The 13,343-nt window shown below is 34.6% G+C and overlaps 2 protein-coding genes across 3 annotated transcripts in view; one reads left to right on the forward strand and one right to left on the reverse strand.

Annotated features, from left to right (window-relative positions):
- The window catches only part of LOC149483232 (transducin beta-like protein 2), a 96,582-nt gene that overhangs the window by 45,648 nt on the left and 37,591 nt on the right, over positions 1 to 13,343 (forward strand). The window contains exon 3 of the mRNA XM_089702200.1: positions 4,489 to 4,709. Within this exon, the coding sequence (XP_089558326.1) occupies positions 4,489 to 4,709 (221 nt within the window). The remainder of the gene's footprint in view (positions 1 to 4,488; positions 4,710 to 13,343) is intronic.
- Positions 8,916 to 10,898, reverse strand: LOC149483233 (uncharacterized). Of its 2 annotated transcripts, none has more exons than XM_089702201.1 (4): positions 10,242 to 10,898; positions 10,095 to 10,164; positions 9,899 to 10,011; positions 8,916 to 9,092 (listed from the first exon to the last, which is right to left on the reverse strand). In XM_089702201.1, the coding sequence occupies exons 1-4, from the start codon at positions 10,428 to 10,430 to the stop codon at positions 8,985 to 8,987; spliced, it is 480 nt and encodes a 159-aa protein (XP_089558327.1). In that variant the 5' UTR covers positions 10,431 to 10,898; the 3' UTR covers positions 8,916 to 8,984. The 2 variants fall into 2 exon arrangements, 1 of the variants encoding a protein (XP_089558327.1); XR_016316477.1 differs by having other exon boundaries at positions 9,040 to 9,092; positions 9,601 to 10,011.

A 13,343-nucleotide genomic window follows, 5' to 3' on the forward strand; every position in this document is an offset into this window, starting at 1 on the left:
TCACGTGTATATAAGAAAACGACGGATAATTCGCTAAAATAATATGTTCACATCTTAGTTAATTAAAAACACTAGCAATTTACATAAATCCTCTGAAGGAAGATGGTTAAGAACTGACTAGAGCCTCGGACCTTGAGCTTATACTGACACAGACTAGTTTTTGTTTTACTCACTAGCTAAATGAACAACTCGTTATTATGTGATCCAACGTGTGCGACTGTATCTATAAACATAGACGAGTTATGGGCATGTATAATACCTACGCAGATGACTTGGAGGCTTGAGTTTTTTGTAGCCGTGACTTCCTTGTTCCCTTGAGAGTACGTTGAACCATGAGACCGTGAGTTGAAATTGCATATTACATATACGAGGCATAAAGGGAAGTGTCGTTTATTATTAATTGTTGAACATTTATCATCTCTTTGAGGTTAAAGATATAGGCGTTTATCAAAACTAGGTCAGACTGTCATCTTTTTAGGAATATCGATTTATGTGTGAATATTATTCGATCTTTATTGACCTAAAAACCTGTTTCACTCGTACGTACATGTTTGACGAGTTGTGATTAACATAAAATTATATTATGTACAATATGCGAGGATTTCGCTGATTTACGAATAAAATATTTAATGCTTTGAAATGATAAACCTTGGCGCAGCTATACGGAAATTACTATTTATGCATCTCTACGTACTGGAGTTTATTTTTAGTTTTTAATACTACAATATTACGTTATGGAGCTTAAATGCTGATGTTTGTTGTATTTCTATTTTCTTCCATCAAATCTCCTCACTTTGTTTTAAGTGTTTTACGTTTTTACTACATGCACATAAAGAGTAGAAGCTTATCTCATTATTAAAAACGACCTCCCATTTAGTTCAGAGGAAATAAGGATAGAACTAACAAAGCCATTGATGGGTCACTAAAAAGTCCAACCAAATGAATCATACGTTTTTATAAGCATGTGGGCAATGAAGGCAAACAGGTTCAGTATTACAAAAACATTCCAAGGGAAACAAAAAGATGTGCCATGAGTCTGGTAGGTGGTATACTGAAGGTGAACGAATTCTGAATGTATTTACTAAAGTACATATTGATAAAATGGTTTGGCAATGATACCCAAAATATTTTCCACTGTTTATTTTGTAAGGAGTGCAGACAAATATACTAGATACAGACAAGTTATGTACGTATTTATAGGCTGTGAGCCAAAGAAGTTGATAGATATGAAAATGAAAATATAAGTAAATTATAATATTATACTAATCTTTATAGCCAAAGTAGTATATTTTAAAATATTTAATACCACCTTCCATTGATGGTGATTAATTAATAAACGTTACGAACGTTTGTGAACGCCAGAACTCTACATAATTAATTATGACCAAGTACAACTGACTTAGCGTAGGTCAGAACTCAGAAGTGGTAGCATAGCAAATTATGCGTAATGCGTTAAAAATTGTATGAGAAAATAAATCATTATGTGTTGATTTACCATAGTCTATAACTAATACTTGTTAACATTAATATTATCTCTAGTCTCTACACAGATTATATGAAACTTATAAAGAGACAAAAACAAACTATTTCCTCAAATTTCCTGTACGTATCGCGTAGGCGAACTTCCCCGGACATTACGTCATCAGGGATCCAGCGGAGTAAGCTGACGTCACACGCCCGCGCTCGAGGTAAACGAAGAGATACAAGTCATCTCGATCGATGTTTATTGCAACATGTCGAGATTTTTATGAATGCTAATGTCTAGAGGAAAAATATTTACCTCAAGCAGTTCACGTGTTTATTGGAAATGTTTACGCTTTGTCTTCTAGCTACGTGAGTTTATCAGAAACGTTGCATTACATTGATGAAGTGGATTGCATGAGAATTTATTGATGTTGGTTAGTCTGTCTTTTTTTAAAATAATTACAGTTTGGAAAGCCCAAGTCGTACTAAAAAGACACTATTACTTGAAACTTCAAAAAAATGTGTTTGGAAAGCCCATGCCGTTACCGTTTTACTAAAATAATACTATTCTTTATAATTGGTTGCGAGCGTATTCTAGTAAATACTGGTAAACCAATCTCTATAAATTGATCCAAACCATCCAATTTAGGTATCAAACTATACATAATGTTAAAACATAATGAATGAGTGGTTACTGAATATCCCCTGGGCTATACCTGACTTGGTTGTAGTAACGCAGTGGGGAACTTAACATACTTTTTTCTATACACTACCAAATAAGTACAACAATGCAGCTCATTCATGGTACAGCGTGGTCGACTATATACAATGAGCACAGATTTGCCAAGTGAATGCACGCTGCAATAGTAGCGATTTCAAAGCAGTGCGCGGTTGAACGGTCAGTTACCGTCACTTATTCAGTGCTCTTGCGCTCACAGCCGCTGAAATCCAAGGCCTTGGTACAGTGACTCAGTTTCGATATCTGCTCTGGTGACCTTTTACCGGTTCCCGCATTGCTGCACGCTTACCCAGTTTGCTAAATTGTAATGTTATGTACACCACGGAAAGTGTTATGAGTTATGACTTAGATATTGAAATACTATGTGCAGGCGCTCCGAGCCTGCAATGGTTGGTGTTGACACATCATGTTTAAACTGCCTCAGCCTTCAGTTAAGATAAAATATAAGATTTATTTAGAACCTATACTACATATATCTACATATATGAATGTTCTTATTATGTATGCTAAGATCTTAGAATTAAGATTTAAGTTTATTTACATTTGAATCCTACCTCCTTGTATTGTTATTGGCAATGCATTGTCGATCTTATATTCCAATTGAGTTAAAAAATATGGTACCTACTTATCCGTATGCACGCTTTCTCTGCATAATAAGGCACATTTTTGAACGCATACAAAATTATTCTCTCTCTTTAAGCCTGAAATTAAGCGGACTGTATTATTAGTGAATGTTATGGAATGGATTACTCGTAACTGCCCATCCCGAAGCAGGTATAGGATCACGCGGTGCTGCGTCGGTCCAGAGAAAGGAATCAAGAAAAAATAAGTACCTACGGTTTTACAACGTATTTAAGATAGTAAAAACAGATGTTTTTATTATTTAACAACACGTTATCTTAAAACGTGGGCTTTTACAGAACTTAATGATTTTGCATATTCTGTACCCATAATGAACTTGGTATGAGCATTTTATGACAAAAACGACATAGAAGGTAGAAATTAATTAAATAAATAAACCACCCCGAAATATTTTCATTTAATTAAAGAGTGTGGGCGGCACTGCCTACGTGTGGTCAGGATGCAAGGTTGACTATAATGCGTTTTATTGTCACGACCGTGATGTCTGACATTGTACACAATACACATCGATATGAAGCCTCCAGATAAAAATAAAATAATTTGATCCGTCGTGACTACATGAATTCCATCGGACAAGGGAACAATTATTTACATTCATAGAATATTAAAATGTGTACCTACATAAATATAAGTAAAGCATTCTAATGGATTACTTATGGGTGGACGACCTTTGAGTTTTGACATTAGTTTCATGAGGTTCTGTTTATAAATAGCTCTGGGAGTTGAGCTTTAATTTTTTAGTTCCACAAAATACTTAGACAATACACTAAACATGTATTATAATAAGGTTTAAGGTTTAAAGACATATAATATCGTGTAACAATGATCATAATTTTCAACTGGATAGTTAATAATTGTAGGATAGGAGCGTATCTAGGAAATGTTGCAAAGTTGGAGTTAGTGGATTTCGTTTTAAACATCATATTCACGTTCAAACATTTTTTCACGTCATTATATCCCTATTTAACGTTACTTAATTATACGGTTGCATAATTAATTAAAATGTCTGATTTTTTTCTTAGTAAGTAGATACTTTTTTCTGACAACATCGAGGTTAAGACAAAAACGTTACTTTTTTGTTGTCGTTTGCAATTAATTCAACTGAGGAAGTATTAACAAAATATTTTATCTCAAATTGTGGCACTCAAGCGTAGAGAATGAACAAGAATTTACTTATAATGTATACAAAAACGTTAATTTGTATGTCCAACGTTATATAAAAGGATATTTTAAAGTTTAAGATGTTTCGCAAACATTACTTAATAACCACTTCGAAATAAGAAACACTAAACTGGATGCAATCATGACAATTTATTAATTTTGTAGTTGCCCTAGCAGCTTTTAAAAAGGGTTAGCAGCCTTTTTAAAAGCTGCTACAATGAACTGTCTGTCTATAAAACCATTTGTCAGTCGTCGAACGTTATTGGCGTGTCGAAAAATACTTCGAAAATACTACTTACTTACAATTAGGCTTAAAAAGGGTTGCTTGAATGATTCTGATTGCTATTATTGCTTTTAGAAGGTGGAACACCTTAGTTTACTTTTTTCAAAGAATTAAACACCACTTTTATAGTAAACAGTAGAGAAAACACATTTATCATCCCTTTGTCACGCCTCTCTGCCATAGTAAATTTTTTGCGCAGATGGTTCGGTGATTCTCTGGGACATACGTGACTTAAGTCACAAGGACCACAGGAACCTTCGAGTCAATATTGAGTTCGACTATGCGTCCCACATCGCCTGGAGCCCGGACTCGAGGGGCATCGTCGTGCACACGGTCAGGGAGAACCAGATCATGGGCTATAAGGTGGAAAAGAAGAAAGACTTGCTTGTCTCGGTTACGCAGGCCATCACGTTTGATAAGGTAAGTCGATCAATGATAGTATATAAGAGCTTGGAAGTTGGAACTAATCAATTTTATGGTAAAGCCTTAAAAATAGTTTTATCACAACAATCTATTTGATTTTGTCTGATTGTTTTAGACGTTCTATAAAGATAGTGGTGATTGTATATATGATAAGAGCTCTGGTGCAGGAAAAGAATGGATACAGGATATTATAAACAATTGTAATCAATACTCATATAGTCAAAACACGTAAGAGACTTCTCGTAAAACTGCGGATTCCGCGCTCTGATAAATTGTTTCACGTATATTGTATAGATTCTGTTGCCATTTATTATCTGTTGTATTCCATTTATCTTAACTTTCTCATAATTTTTCTAGAGATTATGAATACTTTGCCTATTAACATTTAACACTGAGCTTAAGACATTGACAAAACGTTTAGGATGTAATTTTTACACGAGAGAATATTTGAAGTCTTATTTGCATGTGAATAATTTCTTTTGGAGTGAAAGTGATAAGTCATCATCTATGGTACGTTTTCTTAAACACGATGAACAAATACATAGCAAACGATACATCAAAACAAAAAGAAGCACGTTTGAACACGTCTGTCCCACATCGGACACTGGGTATGCCGCAGGAATATTAAGCACCTGATGATGCATATATTGAAATAAAAAATTAATTGAACCTCTGACTTTTCCTCGTCATTATGATCTTACAAAACCCTTTACGTGGTCTACGCACTTGATCTGTTTTCCTGCTACGGATCCATTAAGTCATTAATTCAATGTCGTTTAAAATTCGACAAACGCTTCCGGAAAAACTGAGATAAAATCAATGTTAATGTAAATAAGCTGACCGGTTTTGTGGAAAAACTACGAGATGAGCCTCTAACGTTGTTAACAAACCTTGCGGCATTTTACGGTCAGTAGATAATTGTATGGAGCGTGAATAGGGCTGGTACCTATTAATAAATTAATATTCTTATCTATAATGTCGTCTTTATTGATTAAATGTGTGTGGTCTTTATGAATAAAATCAAGATCGGGAAATAAATTATGATCACTAAAGAACTTTATAATTTATTCTTGTTACCTTGACTTCTATTTTAGTAAAAAGCTTGTGTTTTTAACTGTTAATTTTAAATCGAAATAACAAAAATATTGTTAAAATGCACATCACCAGCTAATCTTAACCACAATCCAAGAACAATAACTTCGGTACTTCGAAATTTCTTTCGAGAAGCTTTCAACAAATCTTTTAAGTCTTAAATATGTGATACAGGCACTTTGTTTTTGATAGCAATGGTCGGCTCAGGCCAGTTTTATAGCATGGCCTGCTAGCTCATTGTTTCTTAATAACTATAAGTTGGCAACCCTAACGATACACAACGTATATTATAGCCGCATTATCTTGGCATACTTTTACTTTCGGTTTCACTGTGAATACTTGAGTACGATTGTGTGTATGCGACACGCAATTTTTGTTACTTATCTGCTATTGTTGTTGATGTAGACTATGGCTGAACGCGGTTTTGTCTATTCAAGTGAGGAATTTTGCAAGATTTACGTTATGGTAAACGAAATATGCTTGTGGGTAGTTAGTACTATCAGTATTTAGTATGTACATATTTACTTTTTAGGATTGATTGGTTTGTAAAGGAGATGAATGCTGAGTTTTTTTTTTTTTTTTTTTTTTACTCTAGATAGGGAAGCGCTTGACCACAATCTCGCCTGATGGAAAGCTAGATGCGGTCTAAGATGGTACGCGCTTCCCTAGTAGGTACCAGTTCACTCTTCGCTTGAAGACCCCCATATTGTACTCGTCGGGGAACACAGATTCAGGAAGCGCGTTCCAGTCCCTCGCGGTTCGGATGAAGAATGTGGAATCGAACCGCTTAGTCCGGGTACATGGAACGTCCACCATATGGCGATGCCTAGAATCTGTGCGCCTCGACGATCGATGGAAGAATGGGGATGGCGGAACAAGTTCGTGTAGTTCCGCAGCGCACTCACCAAAGTGTATCCGGTAAAAAACCGATAAGCTGGCCACTCTGCGACGGTGAGCGAGGCTCTGGAGTTTTTTGCCTACTAGCTCATCGTCGTTTATAAGCCTCTTGGCACGCCTCTCTATCGCCTCAAGCGCCTCTAGCTGGTACTTGGCGGAACCGTCCCAGAGGTGAGAGCAGTATTCCATGCACGATCGGACTTGTGCTTGATAAAGGTTGAGCAACTGTCCCGGGCTGAAATACTGTCTCACCTTCGCCAGAATTCCAAGCTTATGTTATGTTACAGTATGTCTTACGCCATTTCATTTGTATATAAATTAGATTTTTTTTTTAACGCTATGCTTATATATGCTACCACTAAAGCTCTTTCACTTTCTATCAAGGTATAGCAGCTACTAGGCTTTTTGCGTGAAATGTTGATCTGAATAATGGAATAATTGAAGAATATTACTAGCTTTTAGCAAAATTATATTCCACTAAAACCTGGTCGCTTGAAATATCTATTTATCCGAGCTTCTGGCGATCAGAAGTATGGAAATTTTACGAGCTGAAAATAGCCTATCCCACGTTGATAGTCCTCCATTCTGCCAAATTTGATTTGATCCGTTGAGCCGTATGAGCGAGATTGACGTATGATTTTACGGCAAATGTCGAAATATATCGGACTGAATTCAGTGGTATAAATATTGATAAACAAAACACATTTGAAACATAGATTTCGCATATAAAGGAGTACACGTACTTTCCTAATGCTATATTATTTCTGCAATTGATGTTTAACGTACAGACTTACGGCCTCAAGTCTGCTATTACAATAGTGTCAGAATGGTCTATCATTGATTTCAAAATTGTTGATTTTGACAAGTTTGGTAATCTACTATTATAATGGTGTCATTATGACTTTCCCATGGTCAACCACTGACATTCCATTGAAAGAAATGGCTTAGAATGGTAATCTCGTACATAATGACAAATGAATGACTGACGTATGGGGTAATCTGCTAAAATTTTGACAGTTCCTTTGATCATTGACCTACCATTGGATCGTCATTGTGCAGTCATTGCTTATAATAGCTCGGTTGTCGAAAAGAGTTTGTTATCTATCGTGTTTGTATTGTACTTTGTGAAATATTGAGTGGAGAAATGTATTCACTACGAGCAAATATTCTCGAGCTAGCCGCAGTGGATGCTAGAGAAAGAAGACGGGCGGAATGCAAAAGACGTCGTCGAGCCCGTCGCTTGACGAGAATTAGTACAAACCCCTTTATTGATATTTCCGAGGCGGAATTTGTAAAAACGTTTCGCCTTGGAAAGGACTCAGTAAGGGGGTTAATTGAAGAACTCATTCCCCTTATGGCCAGACCGCGTCGAAACGATAGCATATCGGCAGAAATGAAGGTTAGTAATCTGAATTTGATTTTCATTGATTTATTGTTCTGTAGCTATAAACACGAAATAGTTGATTTGTTATATTTTTTATTGCAGATTCTAATAGCACTTGCATTTTATGCATCAGGGTCCTATCAAACTTTGATTGGACAGAGTGCCCTCCATAATGTTGCACAAATTACTGTGTCAAGATCAATTAATGAAGTGACAAAGGCACTCAATAAAATATACCACAAATATATTAAATGGCCTACACAATGTGATGAAAGGAATATTATAAAGGCCAAGTGAGAAATTAAATATACCCTGATGTTTTGTTTGTATTGCCTGTTGTACCTTATCAGAATTACTTAGTTAAAAAGTTTTCAGGTTCTATCAGAAATTTAAATTTCCTTAGCCCAACAACTGCAGGCAAGATTGTGAATGCATGTTGCATATTGCACAATATTGCAAACATGGCAAGAGCACCGTTGCCACCTGATGAAGTTTATGCAGAAGCACTCCGCTTGCAACAGGTATGTGATCTCTATTCCACTATTTTGAAATATAATGAAGTTGAAATTTTAAATAAAACTACTATGTTAAAAAATCAACATTTAAAATACTTTTTATTTCTCATAAACTAAATATTTATTTTATAATATTAAACTAGACTTTCAAACCAATTGAAAAATCTGATACTTATCTATAGATATATACTATATTAAAACCAAAAAGACATTTTGTCATTTAAATTATAAAATCCAAGTTACAATATCAAGTTGTAATAATAATAAGAAATCAATAATCAGTCTTCATACAAAATATAAACATCTTCAATATTTTAATAAACACAAATTTCACCTTATATTATTATAATAAAAAGAATAACATGATAATCACTAATCAGTCTTTTAATTTAGGAGGAAAATAATTATGCAGCACCTAATTATCAAGACCATCGAAGGGTGAACCGGGATCTTCTTGAAGGTCGGGCACTGCAGCAGGCTCTTGTTGACAGACTGTGGAGAAATGCATAAATTAAATTAGCAGGTATGTAATGTAAACCCACCTCAATATTCTAGTACAGTACGAAAAAGCTCTAATTATTATTAAAATGATTTAACTCTTTGTTACAGATCCACAGTATTGCACAAAACAGATTTAAAATAAATTCTCTTTTTGTAAACACTGTTTCATTTAATATATAGCTATTTGGAATCCACTGCTGGACATAGACTCCTCCTAAAATAGATTTCATTTATCTTTTAATAATCTGCCAAAATTACCTCTTGCATACTTCATTAAATTATTGAAATGGCTGGTAAGACGAAAACCTGGACTAGACTACCACACTATAAAGAAGAATGGGGGAGGCCTTTGCCCGCAGGCACACAGAATCAGTTACCGTAGTATGAAATAAACTGTTAACATTATAACATGTCATACACTTTGCATTCTGATATAAGGCTATAAATAAATAAAAATCAAAATAGTTAAGAAAGTAGTTACCAAGGTAGTACTACTTACGAGAAAGAATTGTTCTCAAATTGAAAATTAGTACTAGTAGTAGGACTAGCAGGCACCACAGGAAGCGTGATAGAAGGCTATTTAACAAAAAAAAGCAGTTGTTAAAACAGTAAGCAAGTCCACAAAATGTGATGGTGAACAAATAAATAATATAGATACCTAAGCATGCAAATAAAAAAGCACATATTAAACAACAGACTGTGACATATTAGTTTTGTTCACAAGTTAGAAGTACTTCATAATGTGCAATACAACAGTTATGGATGATAAAAGATAAAACCAATGTCCAAATGCTTACAGTGAGTGGGTTGTGTCGGACACCTGGAAGTGGCTCTCCTACATCTCGCCCTAATATTGAGTATAAGCGCTCTTGGAGTGGGGTTAATGATATTTTTTTTGCAGGACCACCACCTTAAATGCAAATTATACAATATTATTACTATATGCTTTCCACTATAATTCAGCAAGGCTGCCAGAAGAAAAGAATTGCTTACCTGTTGCACTTATTTCACTCTTCTGTGATTTAATTTTCTTTAAGGTTTTGCTTTTGTATTCATTGTAGAACTAAAAAAGTGCAAAAATTATATTAATGATACATTTTGCATACCTATTATTAAATAATACTGTATATAGGTACTTACTGTGCGCCATTCTGCGGGAGTTTTATTGGGGCAGTCCACCGATATGGAATTTAAAATTTGGGCGCATTCCATCCAATATCTTTTGCTTAAACTTCGCCCTTCATTGGTGCGGCTGCAGTAGCCAAGCGCCAGGTCTTGGTGGTTTTCCAAAAAATCAATTAGAGCCGAAATTTGCTCTATTAGCACCATTTTTCAATATTATAAATAAATAAAACACAATGAAAATAAATAGCTAAACACCGGCCGCTAGAATTGTAAACAAGTAGTAATGTCACATTTGACTTTGACAGCTAAACAGATAAAACATTATTGAGTTTCACTTTTATCCGCGTTACACATTTTAATGTTTTTGCTATTTACGAACTTCTTACTACTTCAGATTGCTTATAACATTATTAAATAATATGTAAAAATGTTTAAAAATGAAATCTGGCATGAGTAAATGTTAAAATTTAGTAGTAGTTTTTCGAAAATCATTTCTACTACCGGGTTTTATAATAATGGCAATACGACAATGTCATTCTGCCACGATTCCATTACGAGACCACTGACCGACCACTGATCGACCATTATGAATTTAGCAGATTACAAACTTTTATCAAAATGACAATGGGATCGTGTTGGAATGACGAATTTATAAAAAATAGCAGACTTGGGGCCCAGTTTTATTTTGGTTGTACAGTATAAAACCCCGTCTTTACGCAATAGATTTAAGGACACTTTAAATACATCTTTGATTGGATCGACCGTGTATCAGTGACTCAAGCTTCATAACTTTCAATTTTAATGTGCTGTACTAAAGATGTTTCAATGTAAGAGCTGTCTACTTAACTACACTTGACAGTTATTTACATAGTAAGCGAACACGATTTTTATGAAAACAGTCACCCATATGAACGCCAAGCAAGAAGCCTGTCTCTGCCTGAACATAATATCTAAATGCCATCATCACTCTGGAAATGTCTAGAGTTGCTTTGCTACCATTTAACTAACTCCGACTTGATGACAATTATTCGAGTATAGCAATCAATTTTGTTAAGATATGTCAATCTGATGCTATGGTTCCTGGGGACAAACTCGCGACCCGCTAGTTGTAACGAGCACCCAACCATTGTACCTAGACGACGGTCACGTTATTACCACTGAGCGTAACCAACCGTTTTATTTTCCTTTCTCTAGTGCAATTGAGGTATAATTTGTAAAAGACAAGAACACGTATAGATGTTGTTATTTAAATTGCCAAACAAGAGGAAAAACTTACAATCTTAAATTAGTTCAAAACTTGAATAAAAAGCAGATATAATCGTAGATCTCGAATACCTTTTTGGGCTCAATTACGCTTGTCGTAAGTTTTTCATACAGTGATTTTCTTCATTTACGTATAGCTGATAACATCAGACTGTTTTGTAAGAATGGGTACCATTTTAATGTATTCAGTAGGTACCTATATGGGTTATGGAAAGGTCACTGCGCATAATGTGTTCACATGTCAATATTGACAAGGACGGTCAAACAATGTTTAAAACATATTTGAGTTATATCAAATATTTGCTTTGCATGAGCCAATAAGCATGCAACAAACGCGGAAGACCACGTGTAGATAGTGGATACAAGTCAACAGTGTAATTAAGATTTGTGATAATTATGCTTGTTTTAAGACCTATCGTAATGTTACAATAGTGTGCAGTGTGCTATAGGGAAAATATTGTCAGTAAACTACTTGAACCTTTAAACCAGTGATAATGTGGTTCGATATAATATGCGACAAGTCTTCGTATAGATATAAGTCGAAATATTAACCTACATTACAATATTATATAAGAAAACGCATAGACATGGCATATACCGATTGTATGATTTGTGATTAGAATTTTGCGCAATGGTTTCCATAACACCGATGATGATATTTCCATAAAGTTGATGAAATCTACCTACCTATAATGGATCTAAAACTGAATTTTGTCAATACAGCTTCTTAATATTTCCTGGAGATCTAGCGTTAATTTCCATGATTTAATATATACTATTCTGGATTTAGTTTCCCCCTTCGCAGCTGCGTTGCTTTATATGTTACTTAATACCACCATTGATCACGGTTACAAGTGTATTCAATTAATGATACAATTCAAATTTATTATGTGGCTGAAAATTATGTATTTGTAAACAAATAAAAGATGAAAATAATGTCTGTGGACAATATTCCAGAGGTGGCGCGAACACCCTGTGATGACGGGTGCCTTTAAAAAAAAAAAAAAATGATACAATTCAGTTGGACTCTCAATATTACGTCGATTATTTAATAAGAACGTAAATAATAATCGATATGACTGTCAACCAGCTTGTTATGCATTTCGATAAAAAAATTAGGTCGTCTGGGTGTTATCAAAAATACACTGAGATCACGCCATCGTCGCTTATGTTTACAAGATGTCTCGAATTTTGCTGAATACACAACAAATTATTGTTTATGTTAATAATAGTATCTAAGTCAATATTGTTACTAAGATACTGCATATGGGTGTGACAATAAGTCTACTTTATATCGAGTTACCAAGCGTTGATTATACGTATTTTCACCTCGGATTTTATGCATTACTTTGTATAGTTTGCAGGTTATTCAATAAGTTTAATCTTTGCTGGAAATCCCAATAGCAACTACCATATTAAATGCATGTACTGGGTATGTGTTGCCTGCATTTATTACGGGGAATGTCTGAATCGGAATCTATTTAGATAGTAATTCCTATGATGAAGTTTTCGTTTGATTAAGGTTCTTTTTCCATTCCTCGTCAAACTAATTTATGTATTTTTTCTACAAATTAGAATGCGTTTAAATTGTAAACAGCCCATTCCAGTTCTTGTAAACATTTTGTGTCGTCACAAATACGACTAATATTATATAATCTATAATAGTTTTTAATTGATACCATTTATAGTAGTGAGACGTAGTAGATCAATCGAGGCATGTGTCATAACATGTGTTAAGTGGTGTATTAATTAACAGAAATAGACTCATTACGAACAAGAAATTGTATTGAGGTGTTTATCAGTAAACTGTTTCATTTCCTAACTGGAAATTATAACCCGATTCGGTTGCTTTTG

This window comes from Colias philodice, chromosome 13 (assembly GCF_061535455.1).
Source record: "Colias philodice isolate Cphi_HAF_F1 chromosome 13, ilColPhil1 Martin Lab GWU primary, whole genome shotgun sequence".
In the NCBI taxonomy this organism is placed as follows: Eukaryota; Metazoa; Arthropoda; class Insecta; order Lepidoptera; family Pieridae; genus Colias; species Colias philodice.

Bases quoted from the DNA above. Each gene is read 5' to 3' on its own strand.
- LOC149483233 (XM_089702201.1), bottom strand. From the start codon at position 10,430: ATGGTGCTAATAGAGCAAATTTCGGCTCTAATTGATTTTTTGGAAAAC. The intron at 10,165-10,241 runs GTAAGTACCTAT...GCACTTTTTTAG, and splicing joins CTCCCGCAGAATGGCGCACA to TTCTACAATGAATACAAAAG. The intron at 10,012-10,094 runs GTAAGCAATTCT...TTTGCATTTAAG, and splicing joins GAGTGAAATAAGTGCAACAG to GTGGTGGTCCTGCAAAAAAA.